Source organism: Polypterus senegalus, chromosome 8, assembly GCF_016835505.1.
Source record: "Polypterus senegalus isolate Bchr_013 chromosome 8, ASM1683550v1, whole genome shotgun sequence".
Lineage (NCBI taxonomy): Eukaryota > Metazoa > Chordata > Cladistia > Polypteriformes > Polypteridae > Polypterus > Polypterus senegalus.
Window position 1 is genome coordinate 165811042 of NC_053161.1, and position 25792 is coordinate 165836833.

General features: G+C 39.8%; 2 protein-coding genes across 3 annotated transcripts in view; one reads left to right on the plus strand and one right to left on the minus strand.

Moving 5' to 3' along the window:
* LOC120534684 (zinc finger protein 208-like) overlaps positions 1–25792 on the minus strand; it is a 139471-nt gene that overhangs the window by 19185 nt on the left and 94494 nt on the right. The window lies entirely within an intron of this gene.
* Positions 72–25643, plus strand: LOC120533320 (zinc finger protein 239-like). 2 transcript variants are annotated; one of them, XM_039760160.1, is made up of 3 exons: positions 72–178; positions 11993–12291; positions 24791–25643. In XM_039760160.1, exons 2-3 carry the CDS (start codon positions 12033–12035, stop codon positions 25621–25623), a joined length of 1092 nt encoding a protein of 363 aa, XP_039616094.1. In that variant the 5' UTR covers positions 72–178; positions 11993–12032; the 3' UTR covers positions 25624–25643. The 2 variants fall into 2 exon arrangements, with proteins under 2 accessions (XP_039616094.1, XP_039616095.1); XM_039760161.1 differs by having other exon boundaries at positions 11997–12291.

Genomic DNA, 25792 nt, shown 5'->3' on the forward strand with positions numbered 1-25792 from the left:
GCGTAATAGCGTGCGCGCACGTAAACAGCAGGCGCCAAGACGTGCCGTGTGACGCCATCAAGAGCGACGAAAATAGATGTTGGCATGCATTTAGTGTTTTTATATTACAGCACTTAAGAGGGCAATAATTGCTAGCTGTTGAGTCTGGATTGTTTATCGTATCACCCAGAGGCAGAAGGTATGGGATCCGAGTTCGGGGCCGTCACTTTTTGAGTGTGGGATGTTTCCATTCACTTTAGTCAGAGTTACGCGACGTGAATCGCAGACAAGCGGAGTCTTAAGGACCCTGCTCGAGTGAATTTCTCTTTGCCACTCACTGTCCTCTGTGTGTGGTTTACCGCCCCTCGCGTTGTATATTTTCATTTCTGCTTCAATGCACCCAGGCACACGGCCAATTCATATTCATTATATGCCGTTTATTCCTGCAGTCAGCACCCTGTGGATATTGCCGAAGAGTTTGAACTCGAGAAGAAGGCGACTAAACGCAGAAACGGCGCTTTCATTTCTTTATTATTTTACGCTATTACATAATAAGTTACAGTAACACAAAGTTTAGTCAAAATGCAAGGTGAGATCAAAAAGGCACAGAAAAGTGAACAGTTCCGCAGAGAGACAAGGTTAAATTTCATTTTCCCGTTGAGTTATGGGAGATGTATTTGGATTCTTCCATTTAAGTCACATTCATATTTGAGGAATTCTAGGATGCCTTTTAATTATTACATTTTTTTATTAATTGCGTTGAACATTTCGGAAATGTATAAGCTTTGATGAGTTCTTAATACACTGGATAAAATAGAAATAAATTGTAAAATCCGGAGTACTAATATCGTTTATATTTACATTAACTGTAATACTGTATACTTTTTGTTTCGGTGACATTGCAAAATTGTTAGTGTTGTTGGGTATTTAATCTATCATTGTGTACAAACTAAATAAATGATGGTATCCCCTCTGGAAGTCTCTTCTTCTCTTTATAAAATGTAGCTACTATTATAATGAGTTCGTGTTCATCTAATGTTAAGGAGACTTCTTCAAAATGCAATGCTATGTAGCAACTTTGAGAGATTTCTCCTTGACATCCAATTTCTCCATGTTTAAGAAAAGATCTTGCTAAAAATGGAAGACAAACACACAAACCTAAGTGCTCAATCAATTCTGTAGCTCCTTTACTGAACACCGAAGCATCGCTTGCATCAAGGAACTCCTCATACAGTCGTTTTGTTAACCAGATTGTTTCTGTGCAAAGTTTTACGTTGCCATTGTCTTATTCCGATTGATCGGCAGTGCTTCTTTTGGTAAGTAAAACAGTGAAATGTCACCGGAGGATCAGTTGTATTTATTAAGCACCTGGTAAAATTGTTTCAATTATTTTCCTTCATATTAACCATTTATAGACAATTAAGCATCTAATGAAGTGTCCAGTGATGTGATTACCTTTCATTAAATGGGAAAAAACTGATATACAGACATGGTGCTGGGCGATATGACGATATATATCGTGGGGACGATAGACACTTTTCTATCGTCCTATTTCTCTTCTATCATTTCTATCGTTTCTAACCTAATTTTATCAATTACTAAAGAAAATATTGCATTAAATAGGCTATGACAAATGAATGATAATGTCTTGTCGCTATGCAATGCATACTCTACCCTTTATGTAAGTGATAATCAAGAATAAAAATGAACTTTTTTCGCAAAGAAACTCCATCTTGTGGTTTTGTGACAGTTCAGTTAAATGTCACTTCAAAATAAAGTTGCAAAAAAAAGTATGCAATGATATTTGTGTCAAACTTTTCAGAGAATAACTGGAAACGTACTTTATTGTGGGTGGTATATCGTGATATATATCGTTATTGTGATATAAAATAACCCATATCGTGATATATGATTTTTCCATATCGCCCAGCACTATACAGACATATACCTTTTTCTATTGTGTTACTGAAGGGAGAGTCCCACATTTTCAACAAAGTTTGGAATAGGCAGTCACATCTTAATTTTTATCAGTACTAATACAATGTTGTTCTTAAACCATTTGCCTTTGAATAGTGATCTTGTCTCATGAGTAATATGTTTATTGCCCCAGAGAGAGTGAGAGCGCCTTATGGAAAATAATTATGTCTGTTAAATCAGCGGTAACTCCTCAAAACGAGTTTATGAATGGCAGTCAATTTTGTAAGTAGGTTACTAGTTTTTCAGCGGCATAATACCGGAAACTCTTGCAAATTTTGCCAAAATTGACATTGATTACAAGGTCCATTTACTAGAAGGACTTTTTAAAGAAACCTTAAATGAAACAGATCACAATGTTTTCAGACAATATAACATGCAAAGTACACAGTCGGCGTCAATTTAATATGGAGAAGGAAAACATCAGTGGATGACCGCTCTATTACAATGTTTTCAGAGATGCAGCAGCCTGACAATGTACACAAATGCAAGAATTAATGGTCAACTTTCTTTAATCGTCCTACATGAAGATAATGACACATGTATATGAGGTAGTATTCTGCAGAAGCTGGAAGGCATATAGAATGTGTTTTTTTTTCCATTGGCGCTGTATGCTTTGAGTACATGTGTACTGAAATGTTGACACAAAAAGGATCTTTTCATAATTAGTGCCTCATAGCGTACTGACAGCTTTGCAGTTGTATCAGACGCTTTGTGAGGAACCGCTTCATGTGTTATAAGCCACAATCAGAACATTACCATTGATGAGCAATTATTTCTGAGAAAATGTTGATGCTGTTTCACTCAGTACAACTAAAGTAAACCTGACTAATCCAGCATCAATGTTTGGATGGTGGGTGATGTAAATAACAAGTACTGTTTACAGGGCTGTGGAGTCGGAGACAACTTTGGGTACCTGGAGTCGGAGTCGGCAAAAAGTTAACCGACTCCGACTCCTACTAAATTTAAATGGGAATTAAAAAAGTAAGTTGAAATGTTCCAATTCACAAACAGTCATAATGAACTACTTCTCTGCTGTAAGAATAACGCCCAATGCATGCAGTGCATAATGTTACCACAAAACGAACATGTCAAGTAACCATGAAGCATGCTTTTCATTGACTGTATGCGTCACTATATGGGATGTAATGCACAGGTAAGGTGCGGCACCGCTTTCCATTGTGTCGTGTTCCACTGTTACAGGGAACTGTGAACCTAGCCTAAAGCCCCCCATACATTTACAGATGCACTGCCGATTTTTCGGCCGTTCAACGAGTCATCACGCGTCAAACGCCTGAAAAATCATCTGGTGTGTTCTCAGCTCCGTCGGCTGCCCTTCGCTATGCGCTAGTGAAGGGGGCCGAAGGAGCCGAGAACACAGATCTCCATACCTGTCTCCAGCAGAGGCTCGTTCTGCTGATCAGCTGGCCGGTGAGTGACACAATGCACTAATCTTCCGGCTGGCTGACAGAAGAGACAGCCACTGCAGCAGACAGAGGCATCACATTACTTTGGATGGGGGCGGTGGTCGAGATTTTCGGCAAGCTGGATCTGCCCGTCCATGTGGACACCCGCAATCTGCGGCCGCCAATCAATTGTGTTTGTCTTTAATCTGCCATTATAGTAGAGTGTTGGCTTCCTAGCCAGTAGTTCTGTGGTGAAATGACATGTATGTTGCCTTCCTTTCCTTCAATGGATGTAGAAAATACATTAGCATAGTATATACATACAGAGGAGTCGGAAGATTTAGAAACTGAGGAGTCGGAGCATTTATCTACCGACTCCACAGCCCTGACTGTTTACACTAAACGCTATTCCTTATTTGAAGGAAAACCCCACTCGATTACCAGAGAAAGACGGCCTCTGACTGTGGGACTGTGACTTGGTGAGCCTTTCACAAGCTATGGGAGAATAGCAGCAGCAACAACAGCATTTATTTCTGTTGTCTCAGTGAGTAATATTTTCACTTCACCTTTTATGGCAAACTAGCTGTCCCCCATGGCTCCGCCTGTATATTAGTAAAAGTGGACAAACTTTAAAAATCAACAAACAAAGAGGTATCGTTAGCTAAGCGGAGGCAAGGTGGGCTCCAAATCGTGGCGACAGGTAGACCGATTCAAATGTAGGCTGGCGCGTGAGTGAGAAGGGCCCTGTCCGGCTCCCCACTCTTGACGTCACGCCTCCCCCTCCCCTCTGTCTCAGATTAGTGCGAATAAATCGTTCCTGCAAGTGAACTATGATACTTCACACAAATGAGAGAAGTCGCAGAATCACCTGGAATATTCAAGCAAATTATAGAAAACACGATCTAAATCTAAATTAAGTAGTTCTCTCGCTCGCTAGCTAAGCGGAAGTAAGGTACACACCGAGGCTGGAGCGTGATTGAGCAGGAACCCACTGTGTGTTTCTCAGATTCGTGTAAATAAATCAGTGTACCACAAGCTAACTATAATACTTAGCGTGATGAGAGAAGTTGCAAAATCAAAAGGAATGTTCAAGCAAATTATAGGAAAAAAAATACAAAAACCCAATCTAAATCTGTTACATAGTTCACTCGTGAAATGCGGACAAACATTTTTATTTTATATATAGAGAGAGAGAGAGAGAGAGAGATATATAGATATATATATATATATATATATATAGAGAGAGAGATATATAGAGATATATAGATATATATATATATATATATATATATATATATATATATATATATATATATATATAGAGATATATATATATATAGAGATATATATAGAGAGAGATATATATATATATAGAGATATATATATATATATATATATATATATAGAGAGATATATACAGTGGAGGAAATAATTATTTGACCCCTCACTGATTTTGTAAGTTTGTCCAATGACAAAGAAATGAAAAGTCTCAGAACAGTATCATTTCAATGGTAGGTTTATTTCAACAGTGGCAAATTGCACATCAAAAGGAAAATCGAAAAATAACTTTAAATAAAAGATAGAAATTGATTTGCATTTCATTGAGGGAAATAAGTTTTGAACCCTCTAACAAAAAAGACTTAATACTTAGTGGAAAAACCCTTGTTTGCAAGCACAGAGGTCAAACGTTTCTTGTAATTGATGACCAAGTTTGCACATTTTAGGAGGAATGTTGGTCCACTCCTCTTTGCAGATCATCTCTAAATCCCTAAGGTTTCGAGGCTGTCTCTGTGCTACTCTGAGCTTGAGCTCCCTCCATAGGTTTTCTATTGGATTAAGGTCCGGAGACTGACTAGGCCACTCCATGACCTTAATGTGCTTCTTCTTGAGCCACTCCTTTGTTGCTTTGCTGTATGTTTTGGGTCATTGTCGTGCTGGAACACCCATCCACGACCCATTTTCAGTTTCCTGGCAGAGGGAAGGAGATTGTCGCTCAGGATTTCACGATACATGGCTCCGTCCATTTTCCGTTAATGCGATTAAGTTGTCCTGTGCCCTTAGCAGAAAAACACCCCCAAAGCAAAATGTTTCCACCCCCATGCTTGACGGTGGGGACGGTGTTTTGGGGGTCATAGGCAGCATTTTTCTTCCTCCAAACACAGCGAGCTGGGTTAATGCCAAAGAGCTCTATTTTGGTCTCATCAGACCACAGCACCTTCTCCCAGTCACTCTCTGAATCATTCAGGTGTTCATTGGCAAACTTCAGGCGGGCCTGCACATGTGCCTTCTTGAGCAGGGGACCTTGCGAGCCCTGCAGGATTTTAATCCATTGCGTGTAATGTGTTTCCAATGGTTTTCTTGGAGACTGTGGTCCCTGCTAATTTGAGGTCATTAACTAACTCCTCCCGTGTAGTTCTAGGATTCTTTTCACCTTTCTCAGAACCATTGACACCCCACGAGGTGAGATCTTGCGTGGAGCCCCAGGGCGAGGTCGATTGATGGTCATTTTGTGCTCCTTCCATTTTCGAACAATCGCACCAACAGTTGTCCCCTTCTCTCCCAGCTTCTTGCTAATGGTTTTGTAGCCCATTCCAGCCTTGTGCAGGTCTACAATTTTGTCTCTGACATCCTTGGACAGCTCTTTGGTCTTTCCCATGTTGTAGAGTGTGGAGTCTGCTTGATTGATTGATTCTGTGGACAGGTGTCTTTTATACAGGTGACTAGTTAAGACAGGTGTCCTTAATGAGGGTGACTAATTGAGTAAGTGTCTAACCACTCTGTGGGAGCCAGAACTCTTAATGGTTGGTAGGGGTTCAAAAACTTATTTCCCTCAATGAAATGCAAATCAATTTCTATCTTTTATTTAAAGTTATTTTTTCGATTTTCCTTTTGATGTGCAATCTGCCACTGTTGAAATAAACCTACCATTGAAATGATACTGTTCTGAGACTTTTCATTTCTTTGTCATTGGACAAACTTACAAAATCAGTGAGGGTCAAATAATTATTTCCTCCACTGTAGATATATAGATATAGATATATATATATATATATATATATAGATATATATATATAGATATATATAGATATATATAGATAGATAGATATAGATATATATAGATATATATATATATATAGATATATATATAGATATATAGATATATATAGATATATATATATATATATATATATATATATATATATATATAGAGAGATATATATATATAGAGATAGATATATATATATATATATATATATATATATATATATATATATATATATATATATATATATATATATATATATATATATATATATATATATATATATATAGAGAGAGAGAGAGATATAGAGACATGATTGTCGATGTAATTGTCGTCGACTTATTTTAGTATTGAGAGTGAATTTCATGATTGTAAAGAGTATAATTTATGATTGTAAATGTTGTGTATGAGAAGTGCACATTTTTAGGATGTAAGGATCTCTTTGTAAACAACGTTTGCAGTTCTGACCCTGGGCTGTAAAAGGACCAAGCTATTCGCTTAGCTTTCTCTTGATCATGCAATGTACAGTTGGCCATCTGAGAAGCCATCTTGTGTCAAGTCAATGCCGACCTTTTTTTAGAGTCAGACCCTGTGACTTATTAATTGTCATAGCGAAGCAGACCCTTACTGGAAATTGGAGGCGTTTGAATTGGAATGGGAGGTCAGAGGGTATGAGAGGGATGCGAGGAATAAATCCAGTCTCCCCTGAGTCAGTTCCGGTGAAGACAGTTGCCTCAATGAGGTTCTTGTGCAGAGATTTGATCTGAAGCCTGGTGCCGTTACAAAGTTTTGGTGGTTGTAAGTTTTGTAGTAACATAATTGGTGCGCCGACGTTCAAAAGTAGAGTATGCGGAGGCATGCCCGGAGGATTGAGAGTGTGAAGAAACTCTACTGGATAGTGCACCGCATCCTCTAGTTCTACAACAGAGTCGACAGACTTGTATGTTTTTGTTTCTGAATTAGAATGGTGTTTATATGTGAAGTCATGTTATTTTTTTTGGTGTTAGAATAGCACTCTCCCTCAACCATGAGATGTCATTTTCATGCAGATTTCGTAGGTTGGGGTAAACATTTTCAAGAAGGGTTTGTAAGGGGGCCTCATGCATAACGCCATGCATAGAATTCGCACTATAACATGACGTAAGCACAAAAGCCAAAATGTGCTTATGCACAGAAAAATCCAGATGCAGGAATCTGTGTGTACTCCAACTTCCACATTCTTCCGCTGCATAAATCCCAGTCAGCATGAAAAGTAACGCTCGTGCACGCGCTTTATGTAACGCCCCAACTCCTCCCAGAATTACGCCTCTATGAATATGCAAATCTATATAAATAGCCCTTAAACTCAGCCTTCTGTGAAAAGACAATGGAAAAAGCACGGGGGAAAATATAAGAATTTCAGCGAATACCAAGTGGAGGCAAAGGAAAAACATACTATTTTTTCAAATAAACCGTGGTATAGTCAACAAAAGGAAGTTGATCGAGTGACATAGCGTGTCGGAGACACTCGAAAGCTCAAGTCCACAAAGTCTCACAGTACCCCAAATAAAAAAAGAAGTTGTCAGATATCAAAGTCGCCATGAAAAGGCAAGTCATAGCCCACTGTCTGAGTGTCGTATGAAAGCTTATTAGGGTACAGAAGAAAAAAAAAAGGCACACAGTGGAGAAAGAAGCAGGAAATGTCAATTTTAATCTTGAAATTTTCACTTTTATCATGTAGTTTATTTTGTCATTAAAGTAGAACATCATAAACATCATCTTAAAATTGTTTAATTTACTAGTTTCTCAAATCCCATCGTAATTAAAGTAACACGTTAAATGCTTTGTTTTGTATTTGATCTTCTTTGTGCTCTGTGTGTGAATCACTACGTAGTTATTAAACCGGCTTTCTCTTCCTCCGACAGGACACAGAATCCATTACATTCTAATATTACAGCTGTCTGAATAATTAAATTACTAAGATGTATACGTGATATCTTTTTCATGATGATCGGAATGAAAGCATGTTACTAAACATGGGAACACGGTGGCGGTAATGTCTCTTTCAAACTTACTAACCTCTAATTGCTGTCCTTACTTTTCTTTCTCCAAATACCCAATCACCACACAATCAGCTCTGTAATAGACGTTAAGCCATCTGTAAGCTTAAACGACGATTCTTCAAAACTTTTAAGGAACATTGAAATATCTTCGTAGTACATGTTTAATTGTTCTATCCATCTATCCTTCCAGCATACAGCAATCAATCAGGATCAATCTGTGAACTTGCTAGCGCTGCTGCACTGTGTCCTCACATGTTTAATTATTAACAATACAGATTATTTAAATGGTTAGTTTTATCTGTATAATATAATCAACATATTTTGCTGCATTTCATCTTAAAAATGATATGGTCATCATATGTAAATACATGCTTTATAAAGTGGCTCAGGTTGTGCAATATTATCACTGAAGTGCAAGTTTACAGTGAGGTAATTGTACTTATGAGTACAAACAGTTCTACAAGGAGCACATGATGGACTGATTGACGTGTTTAAAGTTCTTGGGATGAAACTGTTTCTGAACTGCGAGGTCCGTACAGGAAAGGCTTTGAAGCGTTTTGCCGTGGCTGAGGCAGCGTGTGCTTGAAACTGTATCCTGTTAATTCTCTTTCCGATCAGCTGCTGCTGTGATTCACACTCAGATACAGTGATATAAATACTCCGAGTGGTGCAGTGAGAGTAATATGGAAAAAGATGATCCGCTGTGGCAACTCCTAACTGGAGCAGCTGAAAGAAGAAGGTGCAGTGAGAGTAACAACGCTAAAGCAGTTATGGTATTTGGAATACTATGGCTATTCCCTGGACCATTATATTGTTACAAGTTAATTACAATCAGATGCATTACACTAATAAACAATATGCGGTTAGTTTCTGTGTATTTATAAAGCCGCGTCAGGAAAATAAAGAGTAACCACACAGGAACAGTACCATTGCTTTGACGCTGGGTGGCGCCAGTCTGCAAAACCGAGCGGAGAACTTGCGTAAGACAAGGTATGAGGTACCGTGGAAAAGTATGTGGCTTTACGCCAAGTGTAGGTTTTATACATTGCAATTTGAACGTGGAAATGTTCTTACGCAACATTTCTGTGCATACGCACCATTTATACATGAGGCTCCAGGAGACAGAGACTGTTATTGATTTTACAGTTTATTAAGGTAAGCACGTTGGTCCTAGGCCATAGTTATGAAGACTTTAGACATGCTTTAACTTCGTTGGCGTGTGTTCCTTTTGGGACAATAGAAGTATTTTTGAAAGTTCGTTATGGGGCGTGGTGCAAAATGAAACATACTTAACGTTTGTAACTAGAGTGTAAAGGATGAGCATGGGAAATTTGGGCTTCCTACGTATATTATTAGTCGCAGAAATAGTGAGGAGGAGTTTCCCCTATCTTTATATACAGCTTAGGGGGTACACCCATTTCTCCCCCTTGGGTGTTACAATAGAACATGAAACATACTTTTGTAACTACACTGCAAAGAATGAGCATGCGAAATTTCAGCTTCTCACCTACAGTGGTGTGAAAAACTATTTGCCCCCTTCCTGATTTCTTATTCTTTTGCATGTTTGTCACACAAAATGTTTCTGATCATCAAACACATTTAACCATTAGTCAAATATAACACAAGTAAACACAAAATGCAGTTCTTAAATGATGGTTTTTATTATTTAGGGAGAAAAAAAATCCAAACCTACATGGCCCTGTGTGAAAAAGTAATTGCCCCCTTGTTCAAAAATAACCTAACTGTGGTGTATCACACCTGAGTTCAATTTCCATAGCCACCCCCAGGCCTGATTACTGCCACACCTGTTTCAATCAAGAAATCACTTACATAGGAGCTGCCTGACACAGAGAAGTAGACCAAAAGCACCTCAAAAGCTAGACATCATGCCAAGATCCAAAGAAATTCAGAAACAAATGAGAACAGAAGTAATTGAGATCTATCAGTCTGGTAAAGGTCATAAAGCCATTTCTAAAGCTTTGGGACTCCAGCGAACCACAGTGAGAGCCGTTATCCACAAATGGCAAAAACATGGAACAGTGGTGAACCTTCCCAGGAGTGGCCGGCTGACCAAAATTACCCCAAGAGCGCAGAGACGACTCATCCAAGAGGTCACAAAAGACCCCAGGACAACGTCTAAAGAACTGCAGGCCTCACTTGCCTCAATTAAGGTCAGTGTTCACGACTCCACAATAAGAAAGAGACTGGGCAAAAACGGCCTGCATGGCAGATTTCCAAGACGCAAACCACTGTTAAGCAAAAGAACATTAGGGCTCGTCTCAATTTTGCTAAGAAACATCTCAATGATTGCCAAGACTTTTGGGAAAATACCTTGTGGACTGATGAGACAAAAGTTGAACTTTTGGAAGGCAAATGTCCCGTTACATCTGGCGTAAAAGGAACACAGCATTTCAGAAAAGAACATCATACCAACAGTAAAATATGGTGGTGGTAGTGTGATGGTCTGGGGTTGTTTTGCTGCTTCAGGACCTGGAAGGCTTGCTGTGATAGATGGAACCATGAATTCTACTGTCTACCAAAAATCCTGAAGGAGAATGTCCGGCCATCTGTTCGTCAACTCAAGCTAAAGCGATCTTGGGTGCTGCAACAGGACAATGACCCAAAACACACCAGCAAATCCACCTCTGAATGGCTGAAGAAAAACAAAATGAAGACTTTGGAGTGGCCTAGTCAAAGTCCTGACCTGAATCCAATTGAGATGCTATGGCATGACCTTAAAAAGGCGGTTCATGCTAGAAAACCCTCAAATAAAGCTGAATTACAACAATTCTGCAAAGATGAGTGGGCCAAAATTCCTCCAGAGCGCTGTAAAAGACTCATTGCAAGTTATCGCAAACGCTTGATTGCAGTTATTGCTGCTAAGGGTGGCCCAACCAGTTATTAGGTTCAGGGGCAATTACTTTTTCACACAGGGCCATGTAGGTTTGGATTTTTTCTCCCTAAATAATAAAACCATCATTTAAAAACTGCATTTTGTGTTTACTTGTGTTATATTTGACTAATGGTTAAATGTGTTTGATGATCAGAAACATTTTGTGTGACAAACATGCAAAAGAATAAGAAATCAGGAAGGGGGCAAATAGTTTTTCACACCACTGTATATGGAAAGTGGGAGAATTAGTGATGAGTCAGTAAGGGCTTTGCCTTTTATATGTATGTATAGATAGAGAGAAAGAGAAAGATGGCTTGTCACACCAGTATTTTCCCTTTTTTTTTTTTTTTCTACAACCGTGTCATAGAAAATCAATAAACATATTTTAAACAAATGCATAAAGTAAATCTGTACTTTTACCATAAAACACCATAGTAATGAGTACTGGTGGCCGCAACTGTGTGAGGTGGTCGTCTGTAAGGCTATTGGCCATTTTTTTTTTTCACTTGATAAGAAAATTGATGAGCTATTGAGATTCCCCTGCCACAGTGTGAGTTCTCTGAAGTGTCCGATGATTTGACTATAAAAAGAAATTCATATGTTTATATCTTAATGGAGAAATGTTTAAGAAATTAAATCCTGTTTTTTTGAACAGCAAGGAAGGAAGATCTGCTGCCTTTTTCTGCAGCATTGGGATGGATGTGACAGAGGACACGCATGACCTAAACACCATGGAGGTAATGACTGTGATTGTTAAGGAAGAGGACTGTGAGTGGGAGTCTGACCACTCTGAACAGGAGAGTCTAAGCCTCTCGGATGAGGAGTATGAACTGGTGACTGTGGGCATTAAAGAAGAAGCCGAGGAGATATCTATCATCCCTGAGATGAGGACTGAGAAAAATTCATCTGTTAGAACTGAGGAAGATCAGCCATCACCAAACCAGTCTGGAGAAGGTATGCCCAGATTAAAAATACCTTTAAGTTTTAGGTTCTGTCGGTGTGGTCTGTAAGGCAGGTCTCAAGCTTTATAGCTGAGCATTGGAAATGCAGGGAAGTTTAAAACTTTATGGGTAAAACTGAGGACAGTTTCCTTTTTGTAAATTGCTCAGAAAAGTGTAGCCATTTTTGAACAGCCTAAGCTCTTGTTTGTATTTATTATTATATTTATTATTTATTAAGATTTTGTGAGCCTGGGACCTAACTGCTTTTTTTTTTTAAATTAGATATATGTATTTATAATAGTGGAGAGTGCCTGCCGGGGGATAGGCTAGAGATCATCAGCACTGTGACCTTGTCTCTTAATACTTCCTGCAAGTGTGTTTACTTTATTAAAGCTGTCGTCTGAAGTTTTTCTGTCCTCCATTGCCAACTGTCCATATTTTGTTTTAATAGTACAAAGAGCAAAGACATGATCTGTTTATATTAAAATTGAAGTTAATTCTATTTTACTGTATGTTTAACATAATTTGTATGTTAATGTATACACTAGCTGTGTAAGCCTGTGCTGTAAAAAACCTCAGGGTCCTAGAAACTATTGAAATTGTCAGAAAATAAATTGAAATGTAGAGATATCAGGAAATTGAAAGAAACTACTCTGGCACCTCTCTCCAGGAGGTTTTGTTTTGCCAGCGTGCACACATCGCTTGTGCATTAGCGGCTAAGCGAGTGTCTCTTCAGAGGTTTCGTTTTGCTGATGTGCTCCTGTCACTTGTGTATTAGCGGCTAAGACAATTTGTTTCCTCAGAGGCGTAGCCCTTACCCCGACTCCACCTCTCACTTCCGGGACGGGCAGACACACACACACACGCGCATGCATGCATAGACGGTTATATATGATATACTGTACTGAAACACTGAATAGTCCCATATTGTAGTGTAAATCTGATCAAAGTGCAATGATAGGCTTATTATGGGATGCCATATCCAGTCATTTTCCACCACTATAGCACTTTGAAATAATTACATTTAATTAAGGAAAAACGAAAAACCCCATGTGCAAGATCGGGTGTCTGACAGCCCTCTAACCCAAATACAGATGGGCACACCACACAGTTCTAAAGCACCCGCTTTTATTTTCTTTTTTGTTGCCTTTTCACAGCGCACAATGCTCACAATTCTCCACAGCAGTTAATGCCCAGTCCTTTTCTCTCTCTTTTTTTTTTTTTCTTCTGCCACCTCCACTCCTCTCCCACAAGCTCTGTCCTCCACCTCCCGACTCTGGCATGTGGTGGCCTCCTTTATACTGCACCTGGATATTCTCCAGATGCTCCCTTTACGATCATCTGGCAGCACTTCCTGGTGTGGCGGAACTGCTGCATGGGCACCCGGAAGCACTCCAGGTGCTCCTGGATCCTCTGCTGGTTGCACTTCCGGTTGTGGTGGAAGTGCTGCAGTCCAGGGCTCTAAAACTGTCCAGGTACCCCCAGGCGGTGTCCACGGGCCCCGATGCAATCCAGGGGGTTTGATCTCTCGTGTCCAAGGGGAGATATTGCTTCTCTCCCGGTCCTTCCATAATAAAGGCATCCTGGCCAGGCATGGGCCCCAGCCATCCGCCACACCTCAGACATTTTTCATGCTCAGCCCACCCATGCTGTCTGAGAATGCACTACCACTGTTAAAACTGTGTAACAGACACTCAACTGGCTGATGATCACAGGTTAGTCAGGGTTCAGGCTTCAGCGGTGGTGGTGGAGGACTCTTCTGGTTCTTTAGGCTCAGGCTGCTTTTCTTCCGTAAAGGAGGATTTCAGACAAATTCTGTACAAGTAGTGATGCTTTGGGTGAGTGTGGGAATGCAATCTGAGAGTGTGGGAGTAGCAGTGGACATGTAAATGCTGTTTTTTATGAACAAGAACTGTATTAATTATTAATTGAGCAGCTAGGCATTAATTTTATTTATTAAAAAACTCAGAAGGATTCCATTCACCTCTCCCAAAATGATAAAAGTATGGCCAATCACTTACTCACACTTTTACTCTACCGCCAGAGCCAAGCAAACAGGGCAGTAAGTTGAACCACACATCACTCCGAGTTATATTCTTAAAGGGGTATTCGGGCATTTTACACGCCGTTCACATAAGTCCTTAAGTAGAGACCTTACCTTTTGAGACCACTGATCAAAAATCACTTTTTACAATTTATATTCACTGCTAACCCCTGTATCTTGCAGTACAAATGAGTAAGGTTAGTCCTTGTCCATCAGAGGAGAGTAGGAGGGCAGAAGGCAGCACAAAGTTTGAAAGAAAGAGCAAGCTTCAGGGCAGTGCTGCAAAGCGGTGAGCTCAATCCCCAGAAATCACTGACATGTTGATTACTGGGAATACCTCCTTAAATGTATCCTATGAATTGTCAGTTCCAACGGCAGCAATTCTAAATTACCATCCCAGATGACAAACACAACTCCTCCAGTCCCACAAACCAAGACCAAAGGCAGTGGTGAAAATAAAAAACTTGAGGTGTGCACTGTCCTTACTGAACAATGAACACAAAATTCTCTCCAACGAAGTAAAAACACATCAATAAACACTTTCATAAAAGGTTCAAGAATGTTACAACAGCTTTCGTGGCGTACTGGTAAGTTTCGCCATTTGGAGCGCAGCAGATACTACCATACAGCAAAATGTATGAACTGGCAAGATCGGGGGGAAAAAACACACGGTCACTCATTACAAACTGCAAGGTGAATGAAAGAGACAATATATGTAAAAACATCATCGCACTAATGCAATATAATTTGAAAACGAACAGCACCAGATCGGGTTTGAATATGCGCCCGATCTGATGCTGTTCGTTTTCAAGTAATGCATGTACTGTACTATTTTAGAATAAAAACATACATTTGATTTCAGTCAGTCTGTAAGAGCCAGTGTAAATGCATGATAATTGCATAATAAATAAAAAGGTTAGCTTTTTTTTAAAATTCGGTTCCATTCTCTCAGTCGCGTTCACGATCCCCCCCTCCCCATCTGACACTGCTGTTTTCACATAAAGACGTGATTTATTTGGAGATGCGCTATAGCTCAAATGTTATTTATGTAGGGAAGAAAGTGTCAGGTGCTCATTCAGTGTAATAGGAACCATAGCACAGAGAGGTGTGTACACTGCAACAAGTACACATGTCGTAAATGAAGGAAGGGTGTGTGAGAACTGTTAGTATTTGAATGTGATGGATTTTATATAGCAGGATCAGAAATCAGCAGTTCTTAGCTTTGCACCACGCAAGCTGTCGTATCAACCGCCTACTTTAACTTGCTTTCTTTTTTCTTCAGTTATAGTCTTGAATAAAAGTGCACTTGTTTTGTTATACTTGTACACCAACATATGTTCCTGTGTTTGAGCGACACGGGCATGCTCAAAAAATAGACGTGTAATGCCACGAAAAGAGCACGCAGGCACTTCAGTTCGCAAGCATTGGTATGAGAATGCAGTCACAAGTACACTGCAGAGCTATAGCGCATTTTTATGTGAAAACAGCAGTGTCCGTTGTTAGGGAAGGATCCTGAACATGACTGAGAGAATGAAAAGTGAATAAAAAAAAAAAATAAGCTAACCTTTACAAGTATCATAAATTACACCGGCTGTTACACACTGAAATCAAATGTATGTTTTTATTCTAAAATAGTAATAAGAACAGTTTACTTCTCAAAATTGAGTCGTGCGGGATCGAACTCATGACCTTTTGATTACCAGTCCGCAGCTGATACCATTACGCTACCATGGCAGTTGTGGTAAGTGTGTGTCAATGTGGCATGCTAAGGCGGCTTTTTTTCTGCAGTTATATTTTTGAATAAAAGCATACTACTTCTATTATATTTGTACCTTTTGTGAAAGTGTTTCTTTGATATTTGGACTTCGGGCTTCATACATTATATAGTTTATGCCTACATTTTGTCATTTACTACTACAATATGAAAAAGTTTCTGTTTTAAAAATGTGTTTACACGGATTACTGTAGAAACAGAACACACATGAAATGCGTGTATTCCAAATAACGATCTATTATTTCCACTCTAAAACTCCACTTCACTCCCAGATAATCAATCAAGGCATGAGCTGGGAGAAGTTCATGCACATTCTAAGTCGGTGGGTGGATGGAATAGCCGGCTACTTGCAGATTTTCTTTATCAGCACATTTAGATTACAAAAGACGCTGGCAGAGAGGTGAGAATGGTTTTAAGAAGCGATTTAAGGTGGGATGGATCTACGAGTTTTTTCATAGGCTCTGATAATTCTAGTGTTGGAACAAAGTAGCTAAGAATTAATTGAAGGAGGGCAAAGATGAATTAAGGTGCCTACCTGCATGTCATATACGACAAGAAAATAATGGAAAATACAGTGCCTTGTAGAAAGAAGTACTTGACAATTGCCATCATAGATTAAATGTGCTGGATGGGTAAATATCGTTAACAATATCTGAAGTTACATCACACCTCATGACCAACTAGATAGACAGAAAATTATTTATCCATGATGGAAATTTGGCTTTATATGTAAGCTTCAGAAATAAATATTTATATACCGACACAGACACACACTATCTTATATAATACGCTACCGTGGCTGTTCGTTTGTCTGTCCAGGATTTTAAATCGGCTGTAGCTCGCAAACCGTTTCACTTATTGACCTGAAATTTGGTACACATATACTAAGTGACGTCTACTATCCGCTTTCGGGGTGATGATTTTTATTTTACTGTAGAATCGACTCTTGGCAGTGCGCAGCAGGGCGCCCGTGCGGCACATGCATATGCGCACCGTTCTCATCCTTACCAACATCGCAGTCACTTCCCCTACCTCTTCATAACTTTAATCATTCTTGAGGCAGATTAAGTGAAAAATTAAGAAAAATGTACTAAGTAATGGCAACACAAAAACTAACTTAATCAGTTTTAATGCGAAATGATGCTGACGGAAGAAGAGAAGCAGTGGGCCAGCAGGGTGGAGAAAAGAAGAGCTGCTCAGGAAGCAGCAAGCGCATCAACCTCTGAGCAAACGAATGCTAAACGTACAGAGAAAGTATGGAAACTATAAGTCAAGTGTATTCACTGCACGTTATCATGCAGTACGCCATTACTGGTGGTATATAACGGGGTGGACAAAATCGTTCCTAGAGGGCTGCAGTGGCTGCAGGTTTTTTTTTCCGACCCTGGTGCTTAATAAAAAGCACTTATTGCTTCAGTAACACTTCTGCTTCACTTTAGTTGTCTCGCTCATTAAGATTTTGAACCCTTATTGCTTACTTCAGTCTTAATCAGCTGTATTCTTGGTTTTTAATTGCTCCTAATTAGCAATAACATGCAAATGACAAAAGAGACCAGCATTTCTCAATTTAGCTTGTTACCATTCAGACCTGTGTTTTATTTATCATGCACTATTTGGTTTAATTAAATACTTGGAAGGAAAGTGAAGAGAAGTAAACAAAATCGGGAGTGGTCTCCCCTAGACTTCTCATATACTCAGATATGGGATAGATATTTGAGGAGTAAACCACAAGATAATGATTATATTTTTATATTTGTATTAAAGAACCATCAGCAATAAATCAAATTAATAATATATTGAGCAATTTTTTATAAAAGTAAAGTTGAATAAATCAGACTCTGTAGCTGCATGAACAAAAAAAGTATGTGTTCAGGTAAAGTATCCCTTCCGGTTAGAGGAAATAGCCCAAAAGTTGGTCGAAATCTATGTTTTGTACCTAATACCTGTATGCAAAATTTAGTTGACCTAAGTGAAAGCAAACTCAAGTTATCGTGTGTTATATATATATATATATATATATATATATATATATATATATATATATATATATATATATATATATATACACACACACACACAATTCCAATAATGGTATTTTCGGACTTAGGGAGGTCTAAACGTTTAAAATTCATCAAAATCATCTCATAATGGAATTTTTGGAAGCTTACAATACTTTACTTATTCTTTATATACAAGAAAGTCAGGGAGGTCTAAAATGTCAAGATTCATGAAAATCTCAACATCGAATTTTTGGATAATTACAATAATTTACCTATATTTCATATACAAGAAAGTGAAGGACTGAGAATTACTCATCTGTTTTAGACTTCAAATCAGCCCACACTGTTGATCCGAGGTGGACTCATCACCTGCCATTCTAATTGAAACAGTAAGAGCTGTAAAGTAGTAGGGATGGTTTGTGGAGACTGGTCATTAGAAGGTTGCAGTGGGAGGGAGAATCTATAAAAGAAATGGTTCTGGTTGTTCGCTTTCTCCACATTCCCTTTTAGCACCTGAGCCCTGGATTGTTTGAGTCCAATAAGTATGCCCAGTCCATTCCAGTCATCCTTCATGTTATTCTGATCAAGTTTGTTTTCTATTTTAGCTTTGTAAGCTGCCTTTCCTTCACTCAACTTTTTTCTTTTGCACTCGTTGAATGTCCTTCACAACCTCTTTGTCACTGGATTTGAGAGCTCTTTTTCTCATTCAGGAGACCTTTTTGCTCCTTAGTAAATCCAGGGTGACTCTTAAAAGAATCTTAAATGGTTTGGTATATTCGAAAAAGCTACAGACCTGCTTGATGTTATGTGTTAGTTTTTTGTTGTTCCTAATGGATTTTATATTTTCAAACTAGCTGTGTAAGCTCATGCTGTAAAAAGCCTGAGCTCTTAGAAACAATTGAAATTGTCCCAAAAAAAAAAATTGAAGTGCCGAGTTCCCATTTTCGTATTGTGGACATGCTCAAGCCCCTTGTTTATATCAGCGACTAAGCGTGTTTCTCTCTCCTCGGAGGTTTCGTTTTGGCGATGTACTTGCCTCACTTGTGTATTAGTGGCTAAGCGAGTTTGTCTTTCATCAGCGGTTTCACTTTGCCGACAGAGTTGCTTTCTTTTAGCTTCATGCTGTAGCCTCACACTTCCAGGCCACACAGACAGACACGTGTCAATGTTTATATATAAGATGATTTCAGTGTTATGTGCTTATTTTTTCTGTCTACTGTCTGGTCTTCAGTTAAATGACTTTCATATTTCTAGTTCTTCACATTTTCCTTTTTTTCCACTCACATCCCTCTGTGTCTGTTTCACTCTCTGTAACTTGGCTCTCCCCATTTCGGTATATCCTATTCAGTAAAATCCTTTCTCTCTCCCTCTTCAGAATAAACCAAATATGTGACATTACTACACCTGTCTAGTGTAAGCACTTTCCTGACTTCACTAAGATTTTACTAAAGACATTTTCTACTCTCTTAACCCAGCCACAGGGGATGCACAAACCAGTGTGTTTCTTCATGCCGTTCTCAAGCTCGGAAAAATGGGGAGGGTTATGTAGGGAAGGGCATCTGGTGTAAAATTTTGCCAAATTAATATGCGGACAATAATACAAATTTCTATACCAGATTGGTCGAGCCCAAGTGAATAATGACCGCCCCTAGTACTGTTATCCAACAGGTTGCTGTTGGAAATTGGGCTACAGTTGGCTAAAGAAGAAGAAATTGAAGAGGGCGAAGACATGTCTGGGGATGGGAGAAAGGTAAAGACAGTGGAAGTGAAGGTAGGAACTTTGAATGTTGGCAGTATGACTGGTAAGGAGAGAGAGTTGGCAGATATAATGGAGAGAAGGAAGGTTGATATATTGCGTATGCAAGAGACTAATTGGAAAGGGATTAAGGCCAGGTGGATCGGAAGTGGATTCAAATCGTGGTGCGGATTGGAAGAAGTAATGGAGTAGGGGTTATTCTAAAGGAACAGTATGTCAAGAGTGTTTTGGAGGTGAAAAGAGTGTCAGACAGAGTAATGATTATGAAGCTGGAAGTTGGAGGTGTGATGATGAGTATTGTTAGTGCAAATGCACCCAAGTTGGGTGTGCAATGGATGAGAAAGAAGATTTTTGGACTGAGTTGGATGAAGTGATGAACAGTGTACCCAAGGGACAGAAAGTGGTGATTGGAGCGGATTTCAATGGACATGTTGGTGAAGGGAACAGAGGAGATGAGGAGGTGATGGGTAGGTATGGTGTCAAGGAGAGGAATGAAGAAGGTCAGAGGATAGCGGATTTTACCAAAAGGATGGATATGGCTATGATGAATACGTATTTTATGAAGAGGGAGGAGCATAGGGTTACGTACAAGAGTGGAGGAAGATGCACACAGGTAGATTATATCCTATGCAGAAGAGTCAATCTGAAGGAGATTGGAGACTGCAAAGTGGTGGCAGGGGAAAGTGTGGTTAAGCAGCATAGGATGGTGGTCTGTAGGATGACATTGAAGATCAAGAAGTGGAAGAGAGTGAGGGGAGAGCCAAGGATCAAATGGTAGATGTTGAAAAAGGAACACTGCAAGGTTGAGTTTAGGGAGAAGGTGAGACAGGCACTGGATGGTAGTGAAGAGTTACCAGACAGTTGGGAAACTACAGCAGATGTAGTAAGGGTGACAGCAGGAAGGGTGCTTGACGTGACATCTGGACAGAGGAAAGAGGAAAAGGAAACCTGGTGGTGGAATGAGGAAATACAGGAGAGTATACAGAGGAAGAGGGTGGTGAAGAAGTGGGATAGTCGGAGAGATGCAGAAAGTAGACAAGAGTACAAGGAGATAAGGCGCAAGGTGAAGAGAGAGGTGGCGAAGGCTAAAGAAAAGGCATGTGGTGAGTTGTACGAGAGGTTGGACACTAAGGAGGGAGTAAAGGACCTATGGGCTAGAGAGAAGAACTGAGCTGGGAAAGATGTGCAGCAAGTTAGGGTAATAAAAGATAAAGATGGAAAAGTACTCGCAAGCCAGGAGAGTGTGTTGAGTAGTTGGAAAGAGTACTTTGAGAGGCTGATGAATGAAGAGAATGAGAGAGAGAGAGAGAGAAGTGGTTGGATGATGTGGAGACGGTGAATCATGAAGTGCAACCGATTAGTAAGGAGGAAGTAAGGACAGCTATGAAGAGAATGAAGAATGGAAAAGCCGTTGGTGCAGATGACATACCTGGGGAAGCATGGAAGTGTTTAGGGGAGATGGCAGTCGAGTTTTTAACCAGATTGTTTAATGGAATCTTGTGAGAGGATTCCTGAGTTGTGGAGCAGAAGTGTACTGGTGCAGATATTTAAGAATAAGGGGATGTGCAGAACTACAGTAATTACAGGGGAATAAAATTGATGAGCCCACAGCATGAAGTTATGGGAAAGAGTAGTGGAAGCTAGTTTAAGAAGTGAGGTGAAGGTTAGTGAGCAGCATTATGGTTTCATGCCAAGAAACAGCACCACAGATGCAATTTCTGCTCTGAAGGTGTTGGTGGAAATTTTATAGAGAAGGCCAGAAGGAGTTGCATTGCGTCTTTGTGGACCTGGAGAAAGCATATGACAGGATGCCTCGAGAGGAGTTGTGGTATTGTATGAAGAAGTTGGGAGTGGCAGAGAAGTAGGTAAGAGTTGTACAGGATATGTATGAGGGAAGTGTGACAGTGGTGATGTCTGCGGTAGGAGCGACGGATGCATTCAAGGTGGAGGTGGGATTACATCAGGGATCGGCTCTGAGCCCTTTCTTATTAGCAATAGTGATGGACAGGTTGACAGGCGAGATTAGACAGGAGTCCCCGTGAACTATGATATTTGCTAATGGAATTGTAATCTGTAGCGATAGTAGGGAGACCCTGGAGAGGTGGAGATATGCTCTAGAGAGGAGAGTAATGAAGATCAGTAGGAACAAGACAGAATATGTGTATAAATGAGGGGGAGGTCAGTGGAATGGTAAGGATGCAGGGAGGAGGGCTGGCGAAGGTGGAGGAGTTTAAATACTTGGGATCAACAGTACAGAGTAACAGGGAGTGTGGAAGAGAGGTGAAAAAGAGAGTGTAGGCAGGGTGGAATAGGTGGAGAAAAGTGTCAGGAATGAATTGTGTTAGATGGATATCAGCAAGAGTGAAAGGGAAGGTCTAAAGGACTGTAGTGAGACCAGCTATGCTTATATGGGTTGGAGACGGTAGCACTGACCAGAAAGCAGGAGACAGAGCTGGAGGTGGCAGAGTTAAAGATGCTAAGATTTACATTGGGTGTGACAAGGATGGACCAGATTAGGTACATTAGAGGGTCGGCTCAGGTTGGGTGGTTAGAAGGCAAAGTCTTCAAAGATGCTGGGTATATTGGGAAAAGGATGCTGAGGATAGAGCTGCCAGGGAAGAGGAAAAGAGAAAGGCCCAAGAGGTTTATGGATGTGGTGGGAGAGGACATGTAGGTAGTGTGTGTAACAGAACAAAATACAGAGAACAGAAAGATATGGAAGAAGATGATTCGCTGTGGCGACCCCTAACAGAAGCAGCCGAAAGAAGAAATTTTATAGTCTCTCTTTATAGTTTTACATGCTTGCCAATGTTTACATTTCTATTTTATGCTGCATCATTTAATTCTGTAACTTGCTGTCCCACAGTCCAAGAGGTATGAGTTGGGAGGAAAGATTGATGTAGCTGAATGTTTTCACTTTAAGCAAACAAAGATTCAGAGGCGATATGATTGAAGTGTTTAAAATTATGAAGGGAATTAGTACAGTGGATCCCGACTGTAGCTTTAAAATGAGTTCAACAAGAACACGGGATGCAGATGGAAGCATGCTAAGAGTATATTTCTAACAAATGTTTTTTCTTCATTTTAAGTAGCATTGACATCAGGAATAAACTACCAAGTAATATTGTAGACAGAAACACTTTGAGTCAGGTTTTGAATGTGCTCAGTGTTGGAGAAAGTAGGTTAGTAGGATTGGCAAGCTGATGGGCTGAATGAAGCACATAATTAGTATGCAGTACGCCCTGTGATAAATCAAGCAAGTGAGACAGATTAAAGGTTGGGGAGCCTCCCATGTATACTGGTTGTTGGTTCCAGTAATCAGCCACAAGCTCAAGGGTACAACAAAAAGTTTGACACATTTGACAAAAACTAATGGGTCAGGAAGCTTTTTATAGAGGAACAAATCAAATAAAGGAAGTGACAAAGAGGGATGGAGCTGCAGATGATGTCAGGAGTGGAGGGACGGAACTGAAGTCATCAGGATGGGACCGGAAGTGAGGTGATTCCCTGGGCTGGAACAGAGCGTTTTCTTCGTGGTGCGGAAATGCTTTGGAGATTGGTATACTCATTGAGGTACAGACTTTTTATTCAGGCATCTTTCTCTAGATGAAAATGAGAGAAAAGCATTAATACTGTGATTCGGATCCCCATTCCTTGGAGTTACATACATGATCGAGCCTGCTGACTGTCCCCTAATTGCGCGTGTGTGACAGCCCTTATCATAACACTTGGGCACATAATGTTGCTGCCACTGGCTTGAACCATGAATTTCTTTGGTGTTGAACAATCACCATGCTTATGTTGTTTCAATTGTTCCATAATACTATATTTGGTGGTGCTTCATTTTAGAGGCCAACATCCTAGGCACCCAATGTGCACAGACCTTTTTCAGTTGTTCATGAAGAATGGATTTGGCAGAACCAGACCTGATCCCTATCTTGCCCGTTACCTCATGTCACCCTTTGATTCTCCAGCTATGGCAGAAATGTTTTTGTCTGTTGTCACTGTTCGACAACTGAGCAGAGTTTGGGACATCACCATGGCATGTCCTGCTATCGTGGAATTCTGCAGCTGATTTGACTGTGTTATATGAAGTGCACTGGTGGTAGTAAATTTTGAGGAAGTGAGACTGAATCTCCAACAGTGTATTGTTCTCTTGCATTAGACATTCAATGGTAGCATAATACTTGATATTACTGATTTTTGGAATCCATACTGAATTGAAACAAAACATTTGTACTATGAAAGACAAAATCTTTAAACTCGTAATGAAACTGTGTCGACAGAAGCTAATCTTTTGCAAAATCGGCATTGCAAAAGTACATGTCAAAACTTTATCGTCTCGTATACATCAAAAGTAGAAATGGCTTTGCAACTGCAAGATGTAGATTATAAGTTTAAGCCAGGTAACCTGCTCCTTGTGTCCATCACCACAATTAAGTAGGTAGAGACCATACCATATTAAGGGAGTCAAGTGTAAATGAAACTGTGCTTTAGCCTAATAAGCAAAAGTCATCTGCTTTGCACATATGGACTCTGAGGAATCCATTATTATTATAGGGTCACCCATGCTGATGTCCAAGAAACCCCTGGCTTGTTATTTGAGAACTTAATGATTGCCCTGTGAATAAGGAGAACTGACAAGTGGAACTGTCCAATAAGTAACTAGCCTGAATTGGCAATGATTGTTCCTTTCTAACTAGGGATTGTGTGTAAACTTGCTAGCGTATCTGGCTCCCCAAATCTATTATGATGCCCAGAGTCTTTTATTTTGAAGCTCTCTTAGTGGGTAAGATGTATGTCAAATATATTTATCCCAACTAGTATATGTCTTTGTCAGAGCTTTATGTAATACTGTACTTTATATACCACATGTATGTGTTTGTTTATATTCTATTGTGTTGATGTCTCAACATTTTTTGTTTCATGTTTTTATAGCATTGATTACTGGACATGAGATTTTGCCACCGTCCACTTTGCACTCGAAGTCTCTGCCTGTTGTGAAACTAACCAAGACAGGTAAAAAGCTCACTCGACAACAGATGACCAATACAAATTCATCTGCTTTGTCACTCTTACAAGAGCAGAAGAAAAAGTTTAATCAAAAATCTAATGACAATAACAAGCAGGACAGTACTCCAAGAAAGAAGACACATTGCTGTACCGAATGTGGAAAACGCTTCTTCTGCAGCAGCCTGCTTGAGAAACACAGAAGAGTTCACACTGGAGAGAAGCCATATTGTTGTTCAGAATGTGGTAAACGATTTTCGCTAATGAGTTACCTTCGGAGTCATGCAAGAATTCACACTGGAGAGAAGCCATACTGCTGTACTGAATGTGGCCAACAATTTGGTTACAGTAGCAGTCTTCAAACACACTTAAGAACTCACAGTGGGGAGAAGCCATATTGCTGTACTGAATGTGGCAAGAAATTCTCACAAATAGGCAATCTTCAGGCTCACCAAACAATTCACACTGGCGAGAAGCCACATTGTTGTTCAGACTGTGGAAAATGTTTTGCGAGAAAAATTAATCTTAAGAAACACAGAAGAATTCACACTGGAGAACGCCCATATTCCTGTTCTGAATGCGAAAAACGATTCTACAGCAGTAGCAGCCTTAAGAGACACACCAGAGTTCATAGTGGAGAAAAGCCGTATTGCTGTGCAGAATGTGGAAAAGGATTCACCAGCAGTAGTAATCTTCAGCAACACACTAGAATTCACACTAAAGGGAAGCAACAAAAGAAAAAAGAAGAAAAAAAATGTTAAAACGGATATGTGCTGATTCTTCTTCTTTTTCAGCTGCTCCCATTAGGAGTTGCTACAGCGGATCATCTTCTTTCATATCTTTCTGTCCTCTGCATCTTGTTCCGTTACACCCATCACCTGCATGTCCTCTCTGACCACATCCATAAGCCTTCGTTTAGGCCTTCCTCTT